The sequence below is a fragment of the Epinephelus moara genome, chromosome 5 (assembly GCF_006386435.1).
Source record: "Epinephelus moara isolate mb chromosome 5, YSFRI_EMoa_1.0, whole genome shotgun sequence".
NCBI lineage: Eukaryota > Metazoa > Chordata > Actinopteri > Perciformes > Serranidae > Epinephelus > Epinephelus moara.
Window position 1 is genome coordinate 43494549 of NC_065510.1, and position 27624 is coordinate 43522172.

The window sequence follows — 27624 nt, forward strand, 5'->3', positions numbered from 1 at the left end:
GATTCTAGAGAGTTCCATCCTTCCTCGACTGAACCTGCCTCATGAGCTTTGAAAGTCAACTCAGACTCTTCTCCCTCTTCACCTCAGAGCATTTTGTTAAACTCTTCTAAGAGATCGGTTTTGAAATAGACTTTTTGTTTTCTTTTTTCAAGTGTAAGAGACTTAAGAACACCTGTTAACTGTTTGTGTTGCCCTCCATCTTTTGGCAATTTCTTCTACTCCCCAACACTGTGGATGAGTGTTGCAGGGATCTCTCTCCTCCTGGACTGAATTTATTTTCTGGCCTGTTCTCCATCCTGTGAGAATAGTCTCTGTTCCTGCTTCACATCATCACTAAGAACTGACACGTACTGTTAACCCTAGGTATGTATCTAGACATTGAATATGCTCACGTATGTTCCCTGTGTTCAGTTTTTTTTTTTCCTGCCATTATGTTGTGTATTTGATGAACATCTTTTTGACTTTCGATACATGCGTTTACTTAAAAGAACATAAGTGTTTCCTTGTGTGTGTTTGCATGTACAGGATGTGTGTGTGTGTGTGTGTGTGTGTGTGTGTGTGTGTGTGTGAGTGAGCTTCTCTCTGAGAAAACTGTTTAAAGCTCAGTCAAGTTAGGACACTCAAAGTGAGAGTGCATGCCTATCCTAGAAATAGCCCTGAGGGACACTCCTGTGAAGCCAAAAACGATATTGCGGTTTGTCTTCTGTGACTACAGCTGCCTATCTTTGTTTTCTGTATCCTCTCTATCAATGGGTTTGATAAGCTGTAATTTTCCACTGCACTTGGTCTGAGAATTAGAGGAGCCTGAGATGATTGTCAGACAGCAGTGTGTACAGTATACTGGGTACTATTAGACTGACATAGACTAATTAACATATCTCTAATTAAATTTTAATAGATTTGCTGTAATACTTTATTAAAAAACTAATGGGAAAAAATGTTCCTACTGAGACTTGAGGTAGTCACCAACTACATGATATTCCAGAGTGATTGTATAGAATTAAGAGATTGCTGTCATTTATTTTGTATGTCACTGTAGATGCAATTTTTTTTTTTTTTTTTTTTTTTAAAAAGAAAAGTAATTTGCTATTTCTCAAAAAAAAAAAAAAGTCAGAGCTATTTCTTGACAGTCCTCACCATGTGGAACAAGACTCTTTGGTCTGACTTCCTTATTGTCATCATTGTCATTTCCTGCTCTCAGCACTTTTTTGCTGTTTTTTTTTTTTTCTAAGAGAGTTCTGTTTAGTCCCATCCAATGTGCTGTGATTGGCTAGCACTAACCCTAACCTTAACTTCTTTGTCTTGACCCTGACTGCGTCTGACCTGACACATCATTGTGATGAGTACTAGCCAATCACAACACAGCTAATTAAGACCTGGCAAAACACTCTTGGGGGAAAAAAGCGTTTTATTGCTCATATTCTGTCACTCTCCCTGAGGGCTGACTCACTCACCATCACAGACACAATCACAGCACCTCAAGTGAATTAACAAATTGAGCCTCTCCTTCTTAAGACATGTTCTTTTGACAGATCCTTTTGTTGCCAGTGAGACCTTTGATGTACCTGTCTCTGTGTCCTGTGAGTGACTTTGTCAGAGGTAGTGATAGTCCATCTTTCAGTACGTTCACATGACATTAAAAACGGATTTATTGTGTTAGTCCGACTAAAACCGGACTTTAAAATACATGTTAACATGTTATTCCGACTGAAATTGTACTAAATTAGATAATATGATTGGGAGTCGAATCACTCCTGCATGTATACAGTAAATCAGAGCCAACCTGGCCTAGGTGCTCTGTGCATGCTCCACAGTTTCCGCCCCAGGCTTTGATGCGGAAGTCAAATAGCATTAAATTCATAACAGAAGAAAAACCTGGTAATAACGTGGTGAAATCGACATCCAGCATCAACCAGGGGGCATATCACAACTATTGTAGCAGAGTTGGACATACTTGGTCAATAAATTGATTCCTCTTCCATGCTTGTATACTGGGACAAGGACAGTAGTCCAGTTAAATGGACTACTAAACTATAGCTCAATTTCACTGTGCATGTAAACGTACTGTTTGTTTCAAGGTACACTTGTGTGTCCAATCCACCATTTGTGACTTGTAAAGCAGAATTCAATAAGAAATTATGGCTATGTCCACTGACCTTATACAGCAACATGTAACTTAGGGTAGTTTTAAATGTAGAAATACTGTTGGTAGAGACGCATGAGTGAAAGAGTCATAAAACAATGGAACATTATTCCCCAAAGTCAACTTTAAAATATTCTTGTTAGTTCAGTGCCTTTCAAAACCCACAGAGCAGCAGTAATTACGTGTGATGTTTACAGAGACTGCTGTCTCCTCTTTGCAGTTGTCTCAGTTGTTGTTCTGCATGTTAAGCCTCAGTAGAGGATTTCCCAGAAATGTTCTAAATCCAGCCTGGGAGTGCTCCAGAGAACTCATCTCAGAACTGTTGCGGGCAATAAAAGTCAAATTACCATATTAGAGAAGGTTTTTAACAAAGACGGAGAAGGGAGTTGGCAGCCAGTTTTCTTTCATGATCTTTCTGCTGGTCCTCTCACTTTCGTGCTCTCTCTTTGTGAAATATAGTATGCTTGCATCTAGAGCGTAGCAACGTCACATTTTACCAGTGCTTTCCATCAACCTCTAGTGAAAGTTACCAAAACATTCAATTTAGCACTACCCACAAATAGCAAATGATAATGTCTGTTAACATGCTCCACATTATCTAATGGCAGGGGGGAGGAGAGGGAGAAGAGGGAGGTGGCAAACACACAGTTGTCAGAAGAGCCGATCTGAACGGAAAAGTACTGAGAGGCAGGGAGATGAGGAGGTGTGTGGGGGGGTGGTATTCGTAGAAAGAGTGTTGTAGCTGCGCCTGTGCCAAGACACACTTCTGCACCTGTGTGAAAGAGAATACCACATGGAATATTTAGACAGAGAGAGCACTCATGTCTAAAGATACTGAAATCAGACTGAAATCAATCCTGTGCCTGCTTTCTCTCAGCCGAACACAGCCAAAGGTTACGCTCAGTCACCGACAAATATTACTAGTCACTGACAAACCTGCAGCATATCACCTGTTAACATTACATTTATTTCAGTATTGTTGTACTGTGGGAGGAAATGGGGTTGGGTGTTCCTAAAACTGTCTTAAAGCAGTCAAGCTTTACCAAGTTATTTCTATGATTAAGAACAATAATGCTGCATCATCAAAGGAGGAACATCAAAGAAAGGCCTTAAAGTGTTGTGACAGAGATCATCCTTATAAGAAAATATCAAAATTCAAATGGAATTTTTAACTCAGACGCACACAAAAAGCTTATAAACTTTCAAAAGCTTATTTTTTAACCAGTTGTATGTCTGCTATCTGGCTGCTGGCGACTATTTCAGACAGCTACGTAATGTCCGCTGTATGTAACCAGGACAGAATAAAAACCAAAATCAATAAGCACGATCAGATATAGCATCATTCAAGTCTAAAGAGCACTAGATGTACTTGTTTGAATGGTTGTTAAACTAACTTTGGCAGTCTTGAAGGGAACCTCACGCTGTCTTTTACTGACCGCACAAGTTGTGCTTCCTGTATAGTCATTAAAATGCATTTACTTGTTAATTTTAATCATCAGTTAGATTTGACTATAGAATTGTGCTGCCTGCTCTACTGCTTGACAGCACCCAAGCCACAAGAATGAAAAAAACAAATTAACTAAAAGGGATCAAAGCACAGTCAGTAGTTTTGTTCAGTTGCTTCATTTTCCGTGCATTTTTTAGTACACTTTTTCCTGTATTTATATTGCTTGTATGAATGAAAATTTCCTGGGGGACTTCAGGTGTCTTACCTAATGGACCAAAATGCTTTTTTTTTTCTTCGCTTAAACATTATGGTAAACAGACTGGATTACTGTATATAGCAAATAATGATGATGGGAAAATGATAGTAGCTGCTGTTGTCTTCAAAGGCTGCATGAGATGCAAATTAAATGCAAATGTATACATAGTGTTTATACAGAACAGTAGGCCCAACCGTTACTCGTGCTGTATCTGTTATAATAATGTGCGGGCATTGTTGTCACACTTGAGGCGTGTCAGACATTATGGAAAGTTACCAGGTGCTGAGTAAGCAAATTGCAGAAGCAACATTTATCTGACAAATGACTTGGTGCTGACACATTAAATTGATTGAGCAGTCTTTAGTGTGAAAGGGGTTATTAAAGTTGTTTTGTATGTGTGCTTGATGAGAAAGGGAAATGATATGTTTCTAAAACGTGCCTGCGTGCCTGCGTGCCTGTGTGCGTGCGTGCGTGCGTGCATGCGTGCATGCGTGCGCGCGTGCGTGCATGCATGCAAGCCAGGCACAGGAAAACATGTGCTTAGCCAAGTTATAATGTTGGCAGGATGTGTGAGACCAATTTAGAGACTGGAGAATAAAGTTGAGTGCTCTCCTTTACCACTCACACGTATCCATCTCACATAGAGCCCCCAGCTGAGCTGCCTGCAGTAATACCTCAGCAAGTTGGGGGAAATGATTGTGCACAACCTTAAGAGAAAAAGAGAAAAAATTATTCAAATTTATGACCTTGTTGGTTGTGCTGTGTCTGTGTCGATGTGGTTATGTTAGGATGTCACTGATATGAATAAATCAAATAAGATCATGTCAGTCTTGCTTTCGGTCTGGATCAAACTTGTAGTATAGTACGATCTGGATACCTTTTGATTTAAAAAATCAGGATTATCCTGGTCCCAGCAGGAGGCTGGATTCAGGCTGGATTCCATGAACAAAAACTGGTCAAAAATTATTTTGGGCTCTTTGACCGCACCATCCTCAATTAGTAGTAATTGCAGTGTGTTTGTTGGCAGACTGCCCATATTGTGATATGAAGTCCCTTTTAAAGCTCTGGTTATTTGATTTGGTCATCTTATAAAAGTTTGTATCTGGATCAGGGTGATCAAGTCGGATGTTGCTTTAAAACATCTGCATAAAAGTGAAATGGATTAGCTGATTCTGGGATTGCCGAAGATGGATCATTCAGGTCCAGATTACTTTTTACCAACTGGGCCCATATAATTTGTAGTTTTGGCTGGCCACAGTTGCCTTATAGGTAAACAAAATCCAGATTTGTAACTTCTGTCTCCAAAGCGAGACAGAAGCCACCTTTAAAAGACACTTTGGAAGTGTAGCTTTTTATGTGAACTGTAGAAACTTAATAATTACTAATCGCAAATGTTGAACTGTTTTATACATTGAGGAGGAGTCTAATCACACTTGAAGATTTCAGAAGAAATAAGCGTGGAAAGTCCCCAGTTTAGCTGATAAGAGAGCATTTGCTTGAGTGAATCATCACAAATTTCTGCTATAAACCTTGTGCATATGCTTACATCCCCAAAATAGGTCAGTAGTAGGCGTGCACATATATATCCCTATAGAGGAATTCCAGGCCTCTCTCCACTCTGTGAAATCTTGCATACTGTTACAAAGTGCAGAGGGGGGCTCACTAAAATAATCTGGACTGTGAAAATCCTGCCGAGCTGACAATAACTGAGCATACAGTCAAGCATATGAAGAAGAAAGGCTTGTACACACTGAAATTCACTAATGTAGACTTCACAAATCACCTTTTTACCTTATTAATTAATCAAACTACTACATATACTGGTAATGTCAAATGGGTTGCTCTCAATAGGTCACAAACCCAGAGAACTATTGCTTAACTCTTTAGTGCTATGGACCAGTTTAGCCCTTTTCAGCTCATAGTTTAGCACATTAAATGTGTGGCTCAGTATCGCTGCTGTCACCAGCCTCATTTCCAACAGCAACAAGAAGCAGAGGTGGGACCAAGTTATTGTTTTACAAGTCACAAGTAAGCCCCAAGTAAGCCCCAAGTTTTTGCACTCAAGTCCCAAATCCTAAACTTACAGGTTTCAATGCCTAAACAAGTCATAATGCACTATTCACCAAATTTGATGCAATTTTACCAACAGAGGAATAATATATTAGATTTATCTATCCCCAGCTCCTCTGCTCAGCATTACTGGAGAATCATTGGGCAACATACTGTACCTCAAACTGCTGAGCCGTCACTGTGTGAGTTCTTGTGAATGTTTAGGTGAGCAGGTGGCACCTTGAATCGTACCCTCTGCCACAAGTGCAAGAAGGGGTGAATGTGACATGTAGTGTAAAAATGCTTTGAGTGGTCGGGAGTCTACAAAGTTGCTATACAAGTGCATGTCTATTAACCACTGCACTCTCATAGCATATAGCACTATTAACCAATTGCCCAACAGAGTGAAGTTTGTATGTTTCTATCCTGTCTTGTTGTATTTAACTCATCTCATAATGGGGAAAATGTTTATAATTTTATCTTCCTTAATCTGTAAGACATTTTCTGTAAGACTTAAAGTGATATTGTATGTTATTGCATGTTCATGTCTGAATGAAATAAAAGGATTAATGTTCATGGATTCAGGAATTGACGGGAAATGAACTGGTTTGAGGCACACTTTCTAAATAACATACGTTTTAATCTTGTGAAATCACAAGTGTTGGGTTCCAAAATCCAAGTCGAGTTGCAAGTCTTTCAATTTGTAAAGTCAAATCAAAAGTCATCAAATTTGTGACTTGATTCATGTGACTTGAGTCCACACCTCTAACAGGAAGCTGTTTGTAGCCAAAAAACTCCAACCATGCTACCTGCTTTGCTCCAAACAGCAAACCGCCTCATTCACCAATTTTTCTTGAGAAGAAATTTGTTATTTAAACCTACTTATGCAGTTTTCACAAAGATTCTAACATTCACCAATGTTTTTATATATGGATTTGTTCTTAGGTCAAATCTATGCACATTGAAGAGCACACCTAGGGGCCATACACATGCCGTGATTTTTGCGCCATCACATTTATTGCTTTCAATGTAGGTGTGCTCAACACTAACAACAGACCAACCAACATCAGAGTAACACCATCATGATGCGATGGCTGTGCCCTGAGATAAACAGAGTTCAACTTTTGGGACACAGCAGCGCAAACCGCATGCCATGTGACAAGGACTAACCAGTTACAGCTGGCAGATATCTTTTCCTTCATCTATAAAAATCAGTCAGGGGTTAATATGGAGAAGTAGATCACTTTGGTGCAGGGCTACCAGTGCTGATGCTAGGTAATGAGCTAAAAAGTTAGCATTACAGAGAAATCCAATATTCCCTTTGATACCTCCCCAATTTCCGATTACAAGAACATGATAACACTTGATACACATTCATCCCCACAATAGTAAATACTTTTCCCTAACCTGATATGAAGTGTGCGCTGCACATGCAAGCATTTTTGATGATCGCCTCCATTGAGTCCTTCTGTCTTATTGTATTTAACCATAGCTGTCTTTGTTTTTGTTGACGGGCAGTGACGGCTGGTATGCCATAAAATTTAAGTTTTGAGCCATGACTCCTTCTTTTCTGGCACCCAATAACACAACAAGACAACATTTTAAGACTCCTATGTGGCCTACAGCCCTGTGAAGATGAGTTGTTTTGTCTCCAGCTAATAAAATGATGTCATCGTGACAAAAGGGTCTCTAAAGCCCAATAAAAATGTTACAAGTTTTATTTCAGAATGCTTGTTTTTCTGAAGTTATACTGGTGATTTGATTGGTGGCTAGCCCCATGCATAACTGTACTGCCAGTTTCTATCACACAGCGTAGTATATGTCTTTTTTGGGTACTGCTTGCAAGATGTTCCCACCCTGTCTGGCAGCAGAAATCAGACTCCTTGTTTGTTTTCAATTTGAAAGGGATGCTTGTAGCCTGCATCCAGCCCAAGTTTTTTTTTTACAAAGACTGACTTTGATGCCAACACATTCATGTCTGTCACATCATTACATCACAATTATTGAGCACATTTGATACGTTCATTGCATGTAAAAGCTTGTCCTGTAAAGTAGCCCTGATCATAAGATCAATGGAGTGGGCAAGTGGAGCCCTTTGAACCAATATAGTTAGCACCAGAAAATATTCTGTAATGTACTGTAACATAAAGATTCAGTTTGAACTCCAGTATGTAGGGGCTGCAACAGCTTGCACACACACACACATACAGAAAACAGAAAAGCACATGGGCCACGAGAGTGAGCTTTTCAGGCTTTTGTTGACTTTGGCACAGGGCTGTCCAGCCCCGCACNCACACACACACACACACACACACACACACACACACACACACACACACACACACACACGCATTTGCCTCCTGTCCATATTTTCCCTCCATTCCTTTAACAAACATATCTGTTTTTCCTTTCCCTATTCTCCCAAGTGGATATACATGCATTTTTTCCTCCTCAAGTTCTATGATTTGAGCCAAAGCGTTTGTATAACAAATGTTTTTCACTACTTTGGGCGGGTGCCATGTCTTATTTTTTTCTTTTTTTCTTTTTTTTACCATGAAAATGATGTCTGTGTTTATGAGTTTCTGTTTATAATAAAGAAAAACGCGATTTCCAAGAAACTGCCTTACTGTGATATTTTAGATAGAAAACTGAGTCCTTTACTGTTCCTGGACTGCATTATCACAGTTGATACAGTGTAATCAACATAAGCCATGTCAGTGTGCAGAGAAGTGGGTGCAAGTAGATGCAAACCAGCAGTTTTTTTTTTTTAAAGATGCAACGGCATTTGTCATCTTTTAATCCTTTTTTTTAGTAAACCATTTATCTAATGCACAGTTACAGTAACTGCACACACATAGTCACACATGTGTACACACTAACGTGGCTCTGAGTTGTGTTCACTTCCCAATGTTTGGGGTCGAAACTTGGGCCGCCCAACCACTGAAGACGGGGGACAACATCTGTCCGCCATCTTTGTCAGTGCTGCCAAGTGTTATGGTGAGACCCCTTTCGCCTCTCCGACTCTTCATCCTTCCACCCTTCCACCATTGCCTTTTTTTCCCCACCTCCTCCCCTCCAACTTTTCACCTCAATCCATCCCCTCATCCTCCAAGCAAGCAGAGCTAGGTCATCCACGGTACTGCTGCTCCTTTCTTTTTTCTTTTCTACTGCAGCCTTTTCTTTATTCACTGTCTTTCTTAAAGTGGACCTGGAGTTCCTTTTCCACCTCACTCACCCTTCTCTGTGCATTGATTTGAATACAAGCTCCTGTCTTCTGTTCATTATTGTTTACCATTTGCGCTTAATAGCTTTCTGCACATGATGAATGTACCTTTTTTGTCAGAATCATTTTAGATGACATTTGAATTTGTGCAAACTTGCCTCCCCCTCCCCAGTCCTACAAATACTTTTTACACAAAAAGTAAATGGAATTTGTAATCTAACTTTGTGCATTTTGAGCTGTATGCTATAGTGATTTAAACAAGCATTGCAAACGGCCTTTGCATATTTCTTTTTCTGGCTGTTAGCAACTCAAATCTTCATGTTTCTTTATTCTGTCTCTCTACAGAAAACGCACACAGAGGTAGTTCAGGATGGCTCTCAATGTTCCGGGTCTGGTGGTGATGGCAGCGTTTTACCTGCTGATCTTGGGCACAGGCATCTGGGCGTCCATGCGCTCCAAGAAGGAGGAAAAGAAGTGCTCAGGAGATGGCATGGAGATAACATTACTGGCCGGACGCAATATCAACTTGCTAGTCGGCATCTTCACTCTTACTGGTAAAACAGTTAGAAAGAGTTTGATTTATACAGCAGCTGATTGTTTTCAGTCTTTCTGGTGTGTTTATGACATTAGATGGTAGATAAATTTATGTTTTAAGTTGCAAGTGATACTGTAACTGATGTCTAGTGATAGTGTGTGTCAAACAAGTGGTTGTTTTGTTATGCTTGATGAAGCCAATGGAATGCACAAGCTTGTGTGGTATGTATGCCATGTTTCTCCTTTTTATATGTGTGTGCGTGTGTGTGTGTCTCTCTCTCTACAGCTACATGGGTGGGTGGAGGCTTCATCCTTGGTATAGCTGAGGCAACATATAACCCAACACTCGGCGCAGTATGGGCTCTCATGCCTGTGCCTTACGTTCTGACCTTCTTCTTGGGTGAGTAGCCCCACTGACCCCAAAGCTTTAAACCCTGACCCATAAACACTCATGAACCCCCAGCCACTGTCTTCAGCTTCTCGTCTTTCTTTTAAAGAACAATGTCAAAGTAATAGGATACATCTGTGCTGATGAAATTAATTTCATGGTACGTGTATCCTCATGTTGCAGGATTAAATATTTAAAAGGACACATGAGAAAATATACATGAACTTTTTGCAGCCCAGCATAAATAGTCAAAGGTGTAATGGCCTTATATGAACTGAAGTGAACACCAGAAAGCACCTGTAAATTGTCATGCAGGCCAGTAACATTTACACACTGGGAAGCTTCATAAACATAAAGTTCTCTTTTTTTCTATAGAATCTTTCTGATAATCTTATATTAAGTTTGTGAGGTCAGGTTTGGAAGAGGAAAGATCATCCTTGTCATTATTTAACAATAAATGCATCTCTCCCTGGACGGTGATATTTGGTTGAATTTAGGTTGTGATGTCAGGTGACCAAAATTCAATGTCAGGACAATGTCTAATGCCAGTTTCAAACTGAAGCAGAATACTGGCGACAGATAATATTGATATTTTGTTGATATTTTGTCAAGCTGCATTGATGAGTAACCAAAACCCAACATCTTCCAGATGTCCCATGCCAACGTCATGTTCATGTAGAAACAAGACATTTAGTCATAATGAACAGTACCCTATGTCTGCAAAATGTCATAATGTTAACTTACACACAAAATAAAATTCTAACATCAAACATTTAAAAAACAAAAAAACAAAAAAAAAAACATCAACTTTCATTTTAACCAAAATTTAATGTCTATTGGACAACAGAGTCCAATGTTTTTCTGATGACATATTGATGTCTGGTGCCAGCAGGGTTGTTGCACTCTAATGAAAGTCATGTGGGATAATGACACACTGGTGCAAGCTTCACAACAATGTAATTTGAGGTATTAGTATTTCAGCAACAAGCACAAGAATGTGTTGGATTAAAATTTTCATCATAACTCATCAAAAGAGTAGACTAACCAATTAAAGAAATCTCTAAAATTAAATTCCCCAATGTTTCTACACACAGTTAATAAAATATAATGTCAAAATGAACTTCACAGGCTTCACTGGCTGGAGCTGAAACATTGTTGACCAGTAACGTAGCTCCCATACCCCCAAATCCCAACTGACTCGGAGCACCAATAAAAGTGTCGCTCATTTTAAAAATAGGACCATGTGAAATCAGGTCAGGATTGTGACTTGAGGCAACAGGTGCAAAGGAGTTCACCCAGAGACTTAGATTGCTCTCTCGAATTCATCAAAGTGACAAACTCATTGGTCCATCTGTAAACATTCACAACAGGTGAAATCATCAGCGTTCTGGTCCCATTGTCACAATGGCCTATATGGTGGGAGAGTAATGGGAAGTGGAAACTCCAAAGTCCCTGATCAGGAAATATAACATCCCCCATTGTTGTCCAAGTGGACCCACGGGTTCAGTTGAAGGTGTTTATCGTGTTATCTGGAGGGAACACTTGTTTCTCCTATTGTTCTTACGCACTTGTTCTTTCACTCTCCCACTCACGCTCTTCCTCTTCTTCCTTTCGCTCTCATTTGGGTTTTGAAATGATAGAAATATAGCCATGTTTGGCCTCATCATATCCAGTGACAGAGTGTTATTTTATTATAATCCCTTCCCTCTTGCTCCAGGTGGCTTTTTCTTTGCCAAGCCTATGAGAGAGAACAAGTACGTGACAATGATGGACCCCTTCCAAAAGAAGTATGGGAACGTTCTGAGCAGTGCGCTGATCTTTCCCGCACTGGTGGCCGATGTCCTGTGGGTGGCACGCACACTTGTCAGCCTGGGTGAGTTACTTCACACTGTAAAACTGTCTGGCACTACAGTCTGTGCACATACACTTATGCAATCATGCAGGCACACACAGGTCTGGGTACACAATGTGCACAAGCAGCAGAGTAGAAAAACAGCTGGGTGTTGCTGGATGGTGCTTTTTTGTCACCACTCTGTAAAATGTGAGTAATGAGTAATTAAGTTTTAAGTTTTTAACTTAATTTAACTATTTATAACTGAACTTTATAATGGATTACATTTTATTGTCAAGTGTTTCTGTTATTTTGACCCCACACTATATTTTGCTGTTTTAGTTCAGTAGACAACAGGAAGTATGTATGAAGTTTAAAAAACAAGACATACACAACAAGACATTTGTGAAAATGACTGATACGAAAAGCAATCGTCCAATCATAGCCTAGCAAATGTAATGGCACGGCTCACTTGTCAAGCTTTGGATTTCTACACATGTTGAATCAGTGTCTATGGGGGCAGTAGTATGAGCAGCAGATCCTCATGCAACAAATTAGCGCCTCATGAATGATGTAACGTACTTACATACGTAAATTACACAACTGATGTAAAGTTCCGTTATTACTGTAAAGTTACGGGACTTAGGTTTAGACAAGTAAAGTTACTGTGGTTAGGTATAGGAAAAGAAACATGGTGAGGACGTATTTTAAAATGACTCAAAGTTCAGTGGTTCTGCACACCAGTCTCCAGGGGAAAGTCCTTTGTTTTGTGACTCAACCAACCGCTCCAACCTCCAACCTACATAGATTATGTACGATTTACTGGCTCATAATTAGCTGGCATCTGTATGAATTTTGGTCCAATAGTGTTTGTAGGAAAACATACAAACAATGTATGAGAACAGCCTGGTAAGAGATGTACTCTGTACATAAAGAGTTAAGAGGGCCTTTTTTAATTGCCTTTAAAAAACAAAAACACAAGAGCAAAAGTCTAAGACAGCGTGCTCTTACATAACCTGCTATCATTAGCATGTCCAGCTAACTGCCATATGATTACTGTAGCAACTGATCACATCTGGCTACTGATTACATCTAAAGCCATGGAGCTCATCATTCACTAACTACATTAGTTTATGGTGTTACCTTTAGAAAAAGCCCAGTTAGCACTGTGTGGAAGTTAGTCGTACAGCACCAGAGCTGAGGTTAATGTTAGCTCTGTCCCACTCTTCATAAGATTTGAGGAAGTCTGCGCATACCCCAGCTCTGCTAACTGAGATATAGTTATATTTGGATATCCTTTCCTCTTGTAACATTAAAAGTGAAAACATACTGAAAATCTAGTCTGTAAGCTCAGCAAAACAGGGTTATGTTAGAACGATCACACTCATAATACAAGGCCTAACTAGTTCTAAACTGCATTATATGAACAATGCTGCTTTTTTATATCCATGTGTACATAGATTATCAGCTGGTGACGATGCTTATCATTTGCTTGTTTAATGCTGCTTAAAGCAGCTGTGTGGAACTTTACGTTTTCGTTGATTATAGCGCCCCTTTGGTCGAAGCGGTATGACACCCACAGCCTGGTGTCGTAAAATTCCAACTGCAGCTGGCATTCGGCTTCATTCGTAAAATCTCGACTGCAACCGGCAATTACCGCATGCATTTGTTTTGGAGAGTGAGAGGATTAACGTTACTAACGTCAGGTCAGTCCAAGTAATTAGTGGAAACAGCAAAATTAATCAGTAAATTCTCCAGTCGTGTTTCTGTTCTGATCTAATCCTAACACAGCAAAGCTGTTACCTGCAGCCTTCGCTTGCAAAGCTAACGTTACTAATGTTAGGTCAGTCCAAGTAATTAGTGGAAACATGCTAACATGCTAACGTTACACACAAGTTAGTAGTATAGTAAGACCTGTTCATAAATGTTCTGGTGTAGCTCTGAATTTCTTATAAACTGAGGACAACTGCCTGCTGTATATTTGTGTTCATGGTCACAGTCACAGATAATTTTATATTGTTTGTTGTAACGTTACTAGACAAAAGCGGTTCACATCAGCTAACGTTACATTTAGCTTGCTTATAACTTCCATGTCGTCATATATTGAAGTGAAACAACGTCTAACAAGTTGCGGTATATTCTCTAAATAAAAACAAAAATTACATACCTGTCGATTAGGAAAAGGGCCAACTCGGGATCAGTTTTAAAACCTTTCAAATCTCTCAGCTCTCTCCACTTGGTGAATGCCCGACCGAGGTTTACACGCGTTTGGGCTCGAGCCCTATCACTGTCCCGTTTAGCCTTCTTCTGTTCTTCTGTTCTTTTTCTTTTAGATGGTGCTCCTTCTTTATCCGCCATGACATCGAAAGTACAACCAAGTCCTTATAGATACATCTGGTAAAACTGTTATGTGTTCAGCAATGCCCGTTGCGTACCGCTTACTCGAAGAACACTCTCTGTAAACACGGCTCCTTCTTCTTCTGTGGTTTAATGGCTGCGGGCTGCTGCGGGTGTGCAGACTTACTTCTGCCTCCGGGTGCCGTATTCTGGTTTGCTGACTTCCGCTGTGTCCGGCCCGACCAAGGCTACGCTAAATAGCCATATAGAGAAAGGCCTTTTTGTCGCTGTTGGGTTCAAATAAATATGCAGATCTTCAAGGGGGGGTGATACGAACTAGGGACAGTTTTATAAATGGTAAAAAGTTCCGCACAGCTGCTTTAAGGGTCAGTCATTTTGCACGATATCATATATGTAGCCATCATGATGTGAAGTTGTAGTATTAACGTAGACCCTTTTACAAGATTTTCAGTTTAAAATAAGTCACCCGTAAGTAGCTCTCAAAATTAGAAGCTTCAAGCTACATTTGTAATTTCGAGAGTTGCTACCTATAAATAATAAGCCTGTGTTTGTCTACCTCTGTCTGAAATCAAGGACTCATTGTTTTGAAAATTATCAGAAATTTAATGTTGACCATCTGCTGACTAAACACTATAAAATGCATGCACCATGTGAGGAAAGCTTGACGGGTGTAGCAAAAGTCACGCAAGGAGGTGCAGCTCAGTAAAAACTTAAGTGTGTAATGAACCAAGCTGAGCTGTACCATGCTGGACTATAAAAAATAAATGCCTTATTTATAGCAGTGATACTCAACTTGCAGCCTGTGGGACAAATCTAGCCCGCGATAGGGTGTAGGGTGGCCTGCCAACCATTGTCTAATTCACATGAAAAGAGATGGATTTACAAAGGGAATTTTTTTGTACTATGAATGTAAATAAGGTGCCAGAGTGAATTAAGAGCTTGTTTATATAAAACAAAAAAAACAAAAAAAAAGCGCCAAGGGTCGGGGCTGAGCCCCGAATATCCTCAAATCCTAGAGATGCTCCTGTGTAAACCTGACCTGTTAGTGGCTTCTGTGATTGGATTTGTCTTGTTTATTCATTTTATTTGATAAATATTATTAACTGGCCCCCAGCCTCATGTCATTTTGCAAAAGTGGCCCCCAGGCTAAGCAAATTGAATATCCTTGATTAATAGGCTACTTTGCAATTTATAATACCAAGCTGTAGATAGAAAAGCATACAGTCGTTTCAAATATTCGACACACAGACATTTTCCACTCAGGTGCTGTAGACGTGTTGTTGCACAGCTGTTGGCATTAGCCTTATAAGCACAAGGAGGGTCAGTCACTAAAAATAACTCACTGCTGCAGTGGATTACTATTATTATTTATGTGGATTGTTATTGAGTAGATGACAAGATGATTTATCTGAACATTGAAGTGTCTCCTTGTGATATGATTAGTGTTGTGTTGATACTGTTATTTCTATAGAAGCTACTACACATTTACTGTTTCTTTAATCTGTAAGTGATCATTTAAGTGTGTGTGTGTGTGTGTGTGTGTGTGCTTGTGTGCGCGTGTGCGCACATGTTTTTGTGTGCGCACATGTTTTTGTGTGTGTTTATGTGCTTTGATAATGGATACGAGTGTGTATGTGAATGTGCATGAGAGAAAATGTGTGTGTGTACATAATGTTTTCCTGTGTATGTTTTAACGCTGTTTTCTTTTCCAGTGTTATTTGAAAAAGGGGGTTAAACATCGAGCAGCCTGTTGATTGTGAAAGGTGATCAATTATTCAAACCAGATTGTTGTGTCATTAGAGACTTTTTCCATTGTTTGTGCCAGGGCTCTGACTGACAGACTGACAGAGGCTAAATGTTACTATTATTTCATTTCTGTGTGTAAAAAGATGTAAAAAGATTTGAAGGGAAACAGTGAAATCCATTGACAGTGTCTCAGTCAGTAAAGTAGCACTGTATGCTGTGCTGACGCTCCACAAAAGGACTGGTAGGGAGGCAGGAATGTTACTGGGACGTTTTTGTCCAAACCTATTAACCCTATATAGAATCAGGGGACCCCTCACTCCTCAGCTAAGCCTCCTGTCGTTGTTTCTGCGATCGCCATGCATTCATCCCCGATGTGCACTTGGTATAACACGCACACATGCATACACATTAATACTTGACACTCCAGAGAGTGCGCTGAGCATTTAACCCACTGGAGTTGTTGCTGGGGGACTGTTTATGTGTGTGTGCATGTGTAGTATAAACTGAGCTTTATGGTCTGCTTGAGTGACTGTGTGTGTGTGTGTGTGTGTGTGTGTGTGTGTGTGTGTGTGTGTGTGTGTGTGTGTGTGTGTGTGTGTGTGTGGTTTAGTGCCAGAAAGGATTTAACTTTTATAACACACTTTCCATGTGCTGTCAGTTAGCTGTGCAGTATCAACAGCACACGGTCAAATTTCTGCTGGGAAGTAATCAGGGACAGGACAGAAAGGCTGCAGAGGGTGTGTGTGTGTGTGCGTGCATGCATATGCGTGAATTTTAAAAGTGGGTCATGGATCTAAAAACAACACAGGGGTATTTAGGCAGCTCTTTCCTTCTGTCCATCCCTGGTACTGCCCATTAAGTCCCAGAGGCTTTGAATCTCATTCTGCCTTTCCTCTTCTTAAATTTAGCGCAGAGGGGAACAACACAGCTCAGCACACAACAGAGCACAGATTGAGAGCCTGGTTCAATTTGGATGTGAATCCAGATATATCCAGATCAGGTCTAGATGTAGTTGACATGGATTTCAGTTTACACATGGCATCAGAATGCATCTCCACTGACCACTAATGGTCAGAGTCTTATAACATTTCAGTTAATGCAAATTACAAAACTACAAAAACCACAGCAAAGAGACACAAAGAAACTTAACAAAATGTGATCAAGTGAAATAGATCATGGCAACTTTTGTCCATCATTCTGAGCCTTATAATATGCAAAGTAAACTGTGTGTGTCATGACTGTGGTCATATATAGGCTGCATTTGTGTCACTGACCACCTTTTAAAGCTACAGTTGTAAAAAAAAAAAAAAAAAAAAGTAACTTTCATACTTGCTGAAGCTGTCACTATATTGACACAGCTTAAAATGAGACAGATAATCTGTGGGAAAAAAGTATACTCCTCTACCTACTCTGTTGCCTTGTAGCATTTCTAATGGCTTTACTGCATGTGAACAAAAACAACCAATCAGAGCCAAGGAGTCTCTCACGCAGCTGTCAATCATGTCAATCACTGCTTGTGACCTTTAGCTAAACTGTCAAACTAGGCAGCACTGATCAAATCAGAATCAGTGTTCTGTTACTGCATTGCTTATTTCTCGCCTCAAATGTTTTCATAAAGATATTTTAGTGACTATTTAGCTGTAAAATGAGAGTTTGTCACCCATCCGCCATGTTGGATACAGATAAAAGGGAGTACCAAGCACCGCCCACCAGTCAGACCAACTTCCTGATTTCACCAACACATTCCTGCTCTTAACTCATCACATAGTATCGGCACTTGGTCAGTGGACTTTCACATCTACAAATTACGCACTAGCTATCCTGGGTGCATCTGTTGTTGACGCCTTGTCAATTTGCGCCTGTTACATGCCTTGTGTTTTTTCAAAATACACTTCGTTTTCACAGGAAATGTACAGTTTCTGCTTGTAAGATGCATGCAGTCTTTTTCAAAATAAACGCACAACATCAGTAAAACACGACTCTGATTGGTTGTTGCTGCTGCAAAGTGGTCTGGTTCTAGCAAATGCCATCAGGGGCAGTAGGAAGAGGAGGGACTTTTTTTTCACAGACTGACTGTCTCACATACTTCTTTCAGAGTATAGTGACAGTTGCAGCATATATGACACAAGGTTCTTTTCTAAAAAGTTACCAACTGTACTTTTAATGTATTTGCATGTGTAATGAATCTGTATTTAAGGCTCTAGAGATCTAACAAAATGCATTTTTGTGCCAAGTGTGAACAGGCGGCAGATATCTGTAGTATCTACTTTATTTTAATGGCAATGAGGTGATGGGTTAATCTGCCTGTAGAGTAAAGAAACAAAACAAGTTATTTTAGGTAATATGATAAAGCAGCTGGAGGCTGGTGATGAAGGGGATGAAAATCTTCCAGGGTAACAGATCACCTTTCAAAACTGTCAAACACATGGGGTGAAAGGTCAAATTGAAATGATCCAGTATGCATCGTCAAGATGGTGCTAAGACGGGGTGGTCCAGGGGGGGTGAGGGGTCAGCAGGGTGGTGAGTGGCGATCGATGGTGCCGATCTGACACTTCTCTGTTTAAGGGCATTGTTGTGGTGTGGCTGCAGGCTGCGGCTGGGGGGACCCTGGCAATGTTGGAGAAGAGACGGTGAAGGTAGTGACGTTTTGCTTGCCTTGTTTGAGTAACAAGATGTTTCTTTTTTTTTTTTTTTTAATTATTCACTTGATCACATTTACTTATTTTTTTTCTCATTTTTTGAAGACACTCTCCTTACCTGTTGCTTGATTTTGTTTACTTAATTAAGAATTATCAGTATTAGGGTGATAATTCATCCAAGAGGGTGAAAAAGGCATATTTTTGGAGTCACAATCAATAGGCTGCTTCTGTTATGTGTTTCTATACAGTTGTTTGATCTAATTTTATCATTATCACTTTTATGTTGGCTTGTTGCTTTATCTAAGCTCTTGGATGCTTTATAAAAGCTTTAAACCAAAGCCACCCATGCTTAAGTGTAACTTTATTCTTGATTTAAATGACAAGAAATTTAGTGTTTTGCTTTTTGTTGGTAAAAATTTCATTCGTTCGTTTTCTTGTATTCTTGTATTTTGGAAAATACTGCATTAAGACATTTGAACATTATAGCTTCCTAATGATTCTTTAGTATGTAGTAGTAAGAGTGAATGGAAGAGTGTGTGTCTGTGTGAGAGGGAAAATATTTTAAGCAAAAGAGAGACTGAGAACCTAAAAAATAATTCAACTATCAGAGTAAGCATGCATCTGTAGCAACCAACACCTGTACATTAGACCAACTTGTTTTAAGACTTTTTTCTCTATCAGTCCTCTGATGCTCATCGCTCTGCTGTGTTGTTCCAGGTGGAACTATGAGCGTGATCCTGGACCTGTCCTACGTCTACTCCATCATCATCTCCTCAGTGGTGGCCATAATCTATACACTGCTGGGGGGGCTTTATTCTGTGGCCTACACAGACGTCATCCAGCTCATCCTCATCTTTGTCAGTCTGGTGTGTAACATCTATTGACCTTTTCACACAGCGCCCATTATGAACAATCAGGTCCAGGAACCTTAGAGCTCCGGCCTCATTCTTGTTTTATAAGATGAACATCATTTATGTGTCCTATCAGATTACTCACTCAACCACATACCAGAAACAAGTAGATGAAAGCATACAGATGGATCAAATTTTATGCAAAGGTACCTGGTGATTTATTAACTATGATAGCTGATTATATTACCTGCTCAGTTAAAGCATACATGCTTCAATAGTACATGTACTGATTTCATTAGCTTTTTTGATCACTTTTAAGTCTATTTAAAGTTTCTGTCACTCAGTGATCAAAATGGCTTCCATCCAAATAAGTTCATAAATCTCAGCAAAATACATGTTTTTAGAAGCTTGGTGACGAATGCCTGCTCACAGCTAGCAGACACGCCAACCCCTCACACTGTAGCCAGCCGAGAACATACTAGTCCACTTCTCTCAATCATTTCGAATTGCATTCCCCCTCCTAGAGTTTATGTTGTGATGCCCTGCCCATTTTTTCTCTTCTGGTTCTAATCATAGACTGTAAAAACGAGGGGCGCAGCCACAGTCACATCAGTCATTGGTTTGTGGAATCCTGTCTTGAAGCCTTGAGTTCAGCATTTTGGCAGTCACCATCTTAGCTTTCTGGAGCTAGAAGTGAGCATATTTGGGTGACAGGCTGGCGCTGTGGAGGAGCAAGGGGTGGATCTGACTGATTTTAATGTGGGGGTATATGGGGATTGACTGTCTACTGGAGCCAGCCCCTAGTGGCCATTCAAAGAACCACAGTTTTTGGCACTTGATGTTGGCTTCATTTTTCAAGCAGCACTAGTTGGTATTGTGAAGGATGAATGAAACCACCGCCTCATCAGATGAGGCAGCTCCTCAAAACTTTGAAAATGTCAACCAGACAAAAAATAAAACTTCATAACACCTTTTTCGGCGTAAAAAAATCTTTTGTCCAAGTAATGGATGATAAACTAGCGGCACTATGCACAGTAATCACACCTTCGCTCAAAAATAGAAGAAAGATTCCGAAATTACACAGCGGACTCCATTCCATAGCTAACGTTAGCTAATGTTGTATACTTTTAGCGCTCCAGCAGAGCTTAAGAGAAGAAAGACAATGTGCAACGTCATCACATCCTTTGGATTTTCCCAGAAAATCTTTGTCCTATATATGGAAGTCAATCCAGAGACCGTTAATAGGCAACTAAGACACTTTGAAAGGTTTCAGTTTTTCCGCTATGTTGCAGTCTGTTCACCCATTGGCAGTAAAAAACAATTAATACATGTGGAATGTTACAAACACTTCCTTTAAAACTGCCTTTAACTGACAATCCCAATCACCTCAAATGATGTGCTGCACACACAGTCACTTAGCCTAAATACTGATTAAGCTAAAAGAAAACTTGACATAATAATCTCCCCACCCAAAGTCAATTTAATAGCTGTTATGGAGCTTTTGGTCATTTCACATGATCTTCATCAGCAGCAGTTTGCCCAATTTTGGATGTTCAAATCATCACCAAGACTTATTGCCTAATTGACTTCAAAGCTGAGCTTTAAATTCCATGAAATCCTATTTAAATTTCATGAAAACTAGTCTAATTAAATCAGCTGATGATTACCATGTGATATGATCCAGTCCAGCTTCTATGTAGACCTAAGGAGATTATGCCAAATAAATAATTCTGGATCAATGAGAACTGTGTAAGCTCAACCGTAACGAGACAAAAGAGTGCTGTGCAACACTCATAAACCAACTTTAGTTCCAACTTTGGTTTCAGATTCCTTTCCAGTGACAGACTGAAAACTTCCCCCACTGGGCCCATAATTAGATTAGTTGTGTCCTTGTGTGTTTGTGTATACAGTGGGTGTGTGTTCCTTTCCTGTTGACCAACCCTCACTCTGTGGACATCTCACTGACGGCCTACAACGAGACCTTCCAGGCTCCCTGGGTAGGCACGGTGGAGCTCGATGAAGCTGGCAAGTGGTTTGATGACTTCATGCTGCTGGTGAGTGCAGTGGGAGAGGGCATTACACACACACACACACACACACACAGCACTAAATGTCATCTCATGCATAGCTTATGTAGTATTTACATAACTCCTGCCATCACAGCATTTGAATCAAATTGACCCCAGCAGCTCAGTTAAATGGGCTTATTTCATTAGATGAGCAAACAAGCATGTAAAACAATAGCAAAGTCATGAGAGGATTGATCCCTCTTGTCCTGTACTGCTGTACAAACTGATTCCTGTCATCATGTCTCAACTGTGTGCTTGTGCCAGGCTCTGGGTGGTTTGGCCTACCAGGCGTTCTACCAAAGAATCCTGTCTGCGTCATCTTACACCCAGGCTCAAGTGACCTGCTTTGCCTCTTCAGCCTTCTGCCTGGTGCTGGGTATCCCCTCCATTCTGGTGGGGGCTGTGGCTGCATCTACAGGTACACATTCACAACTTAAAACTCTGGAAAATTCTTAGGTCAGCTTTCCTTAGCTTACTGCCTGCATTAGCCGTTGGCTTTTGCATTTCTTACAGTCAGATTTTAGGCACATTTTTCTCATTGTTTCACTGAATTAAGCTCTGTCTATCACAGATAACCCCTTTCTCTTCCTTGATTTTTTTATGCCTCCCTCTGTCTTATAAACATCCCCTTTGGTTTAAAAAATATTCATCTGTCCTTCCTCCCAGACTGGAACTCAACCAGCTATGGCTTGCCAACCCCATATGAGCGTGACCAGGCAGGCTCCATCCTTCCCATTGCCCTGCAGTTCCTCACACCACCCTACATCTCTGTCATTGGCATTGGAGCTGTAGCTGCTGCTGTCATGTCCTCCATGGACTCAGCTCTTCTGTCCTCCGCCTCGTTGTTTTCCTCAAATATCTACAAGAACATCATCAGAAAGCAGGTGAGAATCTTAGAGAAAGATATCAACAGTGTGTCCATTACCAAATATTGAATACTGCTGTTGAGGAAAAAAGGGGCTTTAAGTTTGACTGCTCTGTATAACTGTATAACAAAATCTTAAATGTATGCCCTTTAGTCTGATCCAATTATTATCACAGACCTAACATTTGTCTGGAAAATCAAGAACAAAAAAAAAACAGTGCTCTTGTTCTTCTTCAACTTTATCTATTTTAATTAATGTATTAGTATGATAAATTCATCTTTAATTTATGACATTTTGAAATTCAATTTAAAGGTTGATTAATCACATGAAATCATGTAATTTCCACTAGAGGCTACAGAGAAGGTATTTATGGTCAGCCAAGCTGGGCTAGGTACTTTTAAGCATTTTAGCAGACAATTTATCTGATATCTAATTTTTGTGGTATTTATGTGGTATTATAAATTTGGTCTCTGAGATGTTGACGATTATTATTCATTTTTACACATTTCTATGACATGAACATTTTTTTATGCACAGATAGATATCAAAATGCCAGGTTCTGGTCTAAACTTTGACCAAATATGTACATACTGTGTTTTAGCTTAGTAGGGCAGTATAGTCCTTTGTTAAACCTTCATAAAAAATCTTAGCAAATAGCTTCTATCAGTTTTTATTTTTAAGCCACTCTGCCGGCAATAGCTGTGGCCAGAGGTATTTTGTTTCCTGGTTGTCCATCCATCCCATTCTTGTGAACGGAATGTCTCAAGAACACTTTGAGTAAATTTTTTCAAATTTGACACCAATGTGACCAATGACTTAAGGATGAACTCATGAGAATGTGATGGCTGAAGGTCAAGGTTACTTTGACCTCACATCCTATAGAATGTAGTGGTAAAAGGTCAAATGTCAATATCACTATGAACTCTCAACCGTGAGGCGGTAATTCTAGTTTTAATCTATCTAACCACGCAACACCCACCCCCAACACTGATTCAGTGGTATATGGCTGAAGTATCCCTTTGATGAATTGCATTTATATCCCAGAGACTCTATCACCATACTGTACTCACAACACAAACTGGAGGCAGCAACAAAGTAGCTATTGACTGTACAATACTGTAAATAATGGGTTTAGTATGTGGGCACACTGTGCATACTGTACAGTGTTCCTACTGTTTCACAATGCGTCTTGTTTATGATGATTGCTGTCTTCCAACAATGATTTGTTTCATTGTTTCACCCTCAAGGAATGTTCCATATAATGACCCAGTTAATTGTTGGGCTCTTGTAGTGCTATAACTTCTGGGTACAGTGTCTTCTTGAGAGGATCTCTTGTCCTCAGAGGTCTCAAAACCTGATGATCCTTAGAGCCTGACTATGTCAAGGTGTAATGTAAAACTTAACTCATTTCATCTTTCTTGTTGTCATTCTCTCCATTCCTTTAGGCGTCAGACCGTGAGATGCAGTGGGTGATCCGTATCTCAGTAGTGGTGGTGGGTCTGGCTGGCACTGCCCTCACCTTCCTGGATAGCAGCGTCCTGGTCTTCTGGCTTGTGGGTGTGGACATGTCCTACACCATCATGTTCCCTCAGCTGGTTTGCGTCCTATTTTTCAAGGTGTCTAATGGCTACGGAGCCACTGTGGGCTACCTGATGGGAATCATCATGAGGGTCCTGAGCGGCGAGCCTCTCATCGGCCTCCCGCCTGCTATCAAGTTCCCTGGCTGCCGGCTGGATGATGAAGGAAAGCTAACCCAGTTCTTCCCCTTCCGCACTGCCATCATGGTAATCTCACTATTATCCATCCTGCTCTTCTCCTGGCTGACGTCCATCATTTTCAACAAGGGTCTGCTGTCTGATAAATGGGATGTGTTCAAGATCAAACGTAGGGAGAAACCAACAGCCAGGGCCGCAAGCGTCAAGGGGACCAACTCTGGTAGGGAGGAAGCCTCTGCAGCAAAGCAGCTACTGGACACCACCAGCTGCTAAAGAGGCTCATGAGGAGGGAGAAAAGATGGGCACTGGCTGGAGGCGGACATTTTTGTTTGTCTGCTAAGCAGGAGTTCACAGAGGGGGAACAACGGCAAAGACTGGACATTATGTACAGATCCTGTGCAGTATTGCAGTGAATTTGTGGCAAAGACATTAACATTAGCAGAGTGTGATCTTAGCTCTCTGACACCCGACTTCATCAGTTGCCTCATTGTCTTCTCCAGAGAATACAGTAAAGATAGGCTACCTGGCTGAGTTGTGTTAGCAAATCAGCAATTAGCCAGCATAGCATATAGGGAAGATAGTTACATGCATTGTACATATATATGGTCATACATCACTGAAATAAAAGCAGTCCACACAAAGAACCCAGAGGCAAGTTCAACCTTCAAGCCATTTAAAATCATTTACATTTGGAAAAAAGATAAAGATTAAACAGACGTAAAATGTTCTTTACAATACAGTTTATACCTCTTATTCATTTGACGGTTCTTACTAAAAACAGACTTGTAAATTTGTACAGATTTATATAAATATTTTTGTACCAACATTTTGACAAATTATGATACCGCCTTGAGATTCCTTTTCAAAAGACCTGAATTCAGTTCCTTAAGACCATCACGCTGTGGCAACACCAAAGACACTCATACAAGATGTCATCCCAATGGATCAATCAGTCCAACAGAATGATGATGAAAACAGTTTACAGTTCACATCAAAATTGTGATTATTTATTCGATTTTGCTTTTTGTGAGAGAAACTGCATCACATAACCTCGCAAAAACAGATAAACAATGAGCCATCTCTTTCTTTTTTACTAAATAATCAGTTGCAGGTGTGGTGGCCAGGAAACATGTCTCACGACACCGTACTGTACTGCTAGTGCACCTAGCTCCTCTGTTAACCTCTGTAAATGATTTGCAGTTATGTGCAGCATGACGGGGCTCTCTTTTACACCAGAACAAAGAAATGTTATCCAAAGAACACATGCACACTCTGCACTGTTCCATTTTATTATTTAACAGTTAAACTGTTGTTGTAGTTGATCTGCTGCCTCGAGCTAGGCTTAACAGCACCAGTAACTCTTCTTGGATAGCTGGTCAATATTAGATCTTCTAAAATTATATACGCACAATCATTGCCTTTACACCAATGTGACTTTATTCTAAAATGACACTGTGCCGTTTTCTAATCACCAAACTGCTCAGCTGTGTGTCATCAGAAACTTCTGTTTGCAGCAGTCTACACTCCTGAAAATGTTTTTTTGTAAATATGAATCTGTGTGCAAGGAAAGATCATCACAGTTGTGTGAACATATCTAAGACGTGAAGATTTATAGTTACATGTAAATTTTCACAGAGCAACATTTACCTCCATCTCTCAAATACTGCTCTGTAGACACCAGCAAGTTTAAGACTCCTGTTTTTTTTTTAAACCACACAGGTAGTGATGACTAAAGTGTCCCACCCTGGCTGACTGCTCTGAGTTGGGTTGCAATGCAATGCTGGTGGCTTTGCTGTGCAAGCAATATTAAAAATTAAAAAAACAGCAACCATAAACACTTGGACGGAAGTGACACAAACACTATTTCAGGTTTTTTAAACGCTCAATAGTTTTGTTCTGATGACTATTTAATATTACCTGTTTTGTCATGAATAGCAGCGCGAACTTCATCTCCAATCACGCCACAGTTATTGTAAGCCCATTCCCCTCAGCCGCAATTTACTCATGTGATTAATAAGTGAATGTAGCAGTTTTTTCAACAACTGCATGGAGAGAAAAAACACCATCCCTCGTTTTCCTCCTCCTCACCCATTCCTCGTCCTCGTCTTTCCTCTGTCCGTCCATGTGAGAGATATGCCTTTCAGTTTGTTGGTGACCTTGCACTGTATGGTTTGTTTTTGTTATATACTGTATGCAAAGCTGTAGTTTACAGTGGGATCATTTTTTCCTCTGAGGTGGTGAAAATGTTTGCAGCTAAGGTCCTGAGAATTTACATTAAAGATTCACAGTAGTGCAGATTTGACTCCCTTTTGAATGATTAGATTTTATCAGAGAGCAGACTGTTCAATGACCCTAGTGTTTTTTAATGTATGTTTTGTTTTACTGAGCCTACATTGTAGTTTGTTGTGCAAAGAGATTCCTGCTAATGAGTGACAGTCAGAAAGCCTTCCTCTACCATACCGTTGCTAATAATAATATCACTGGAAGCTGGTTTCACTCCACTGCCGGCAGTTATGTGCTGGTTGTCGTAAAAGGGGTGTTTACTCGTGTCACTGTTCGAATACCTCATGAAGTGGTAATGTTGGCTTTAAGTATACAAAACCTTTACCTATGAGTCTGACTTCTATCCAAAGCATACTGTATAATGTCATGTTCCAAAGACTGATTGCACAGAACAAACTGTTCTCAAAACAGGACGCATTCAGGACAAAATGCATCTTTTTATGTGTGATTGTGATTTCTAACTGTAATATTCTCTTGTATACTGTACAGTCTAATCATGATTTGTATATTTACACTTTGTATTTTTTATCAAAGCTGATCACTATGCGTTGTGAGTTCTAGAAGAGAAACAAAAAAAGTGTGTTTTATCTTAAGTTAGCAACGTTTAAAGTGAAATAAATTCACCTTCAATTCTGCAGAACATTAAATGTAATTTCACCTTGACAAGTCGCTGGGTGGCAGTTCATTTGTGTCAGCAGTGATTCTGAACAGCTGTTGATTGTACACATATCACAGGAAATACATGTTACATATGGCTGAGTGAAAGTAATATCCATTTAAAATTAACACTCCTGCCTGATAATGTTGCCAGACATGATTTGATGGAAGAAAATGTGCCTGCGGCCCTCAGCAAGCCGTCCGCAATACAGTGAATGATGGCAACACCTTAATAATGGAGCATGTGCATATTGTCATCTGTGCATTTCGTCACTTTTTGAGGAGAAATGTTTTATTTTGTATGTGGGGTTGGCATTTATTATCTATGAAAAGTACTGGACAGTTGTTAGTTTTATAATATTAATAGGTAGTGAGTTCTATATTGTTTCCCCTAATATCTATTTGGTTTTATACTATTATGCATGTTGATTTTCATTAACAGTGTTGTTTGTATACTGAACTTTTGTGAAGGCTGTTCTCTCTTGCCACTTGGCAAGGTCCTACTTTGTAATCTATTAATGTAAATCCCCATGGGGTGATGTTCTGTCAGAATAAAGGCTTAAACCAAA

General features: G+C 40.0%; 1 protein-coding gene across 1 annotated transcript; it reads left to right on the forward strand.

Moving 5' to 3' along the window:
* The first annotated feature begins 5 nt into the window (after positions 1–5).
* Positions 6–27624, forward strand: LOC126390130 (high affinity choline transporter 1-like). Its single transcript, XM_050044284.1, has 9 exons — positions 6–363; positions 9464–9672; positions 9939–10052; positions 11758–11913; positions 19332–19480; positions 21376–21519; positions 21799–21952; positions 22201–22418; positions 23846–27624. Exons 2-9 carry the CDS (start codon positions 9489–9491, stop codon positions 24386–24388), a joined length of 1662 nt encoding a protein of 553 aa, XP_049900241.1. The 5' UTR covers positions 6–363; positions 9464–9488; the 3' UTR covers positions 24389–27624.

Bases quoted from the DNA above. Each gene is read 5' to 3' on its own strand.
- LOC126390130 (XM_050044284.1), top strand. From the start codon at position 9,489: ATGGCTCTCAATGTTCCGGGTCTGGTGGTGATGGCAGCGTTTTACCTG. The intron at 9,673-9,938 runs GTAAAACAGTTA...CTCTCTCTACAG, and splicing joins CGGCATCTTCACTCTTACTG to CTACATGGGTGGGTGGAGGC. The intron at 21,953-22,200 runs GTACACATTCAC...CCTTCCTCCCAG, and splicing joins GGCTGTGGCTGCATCTACAG to ACTGGAACTCAACCAGCTAT.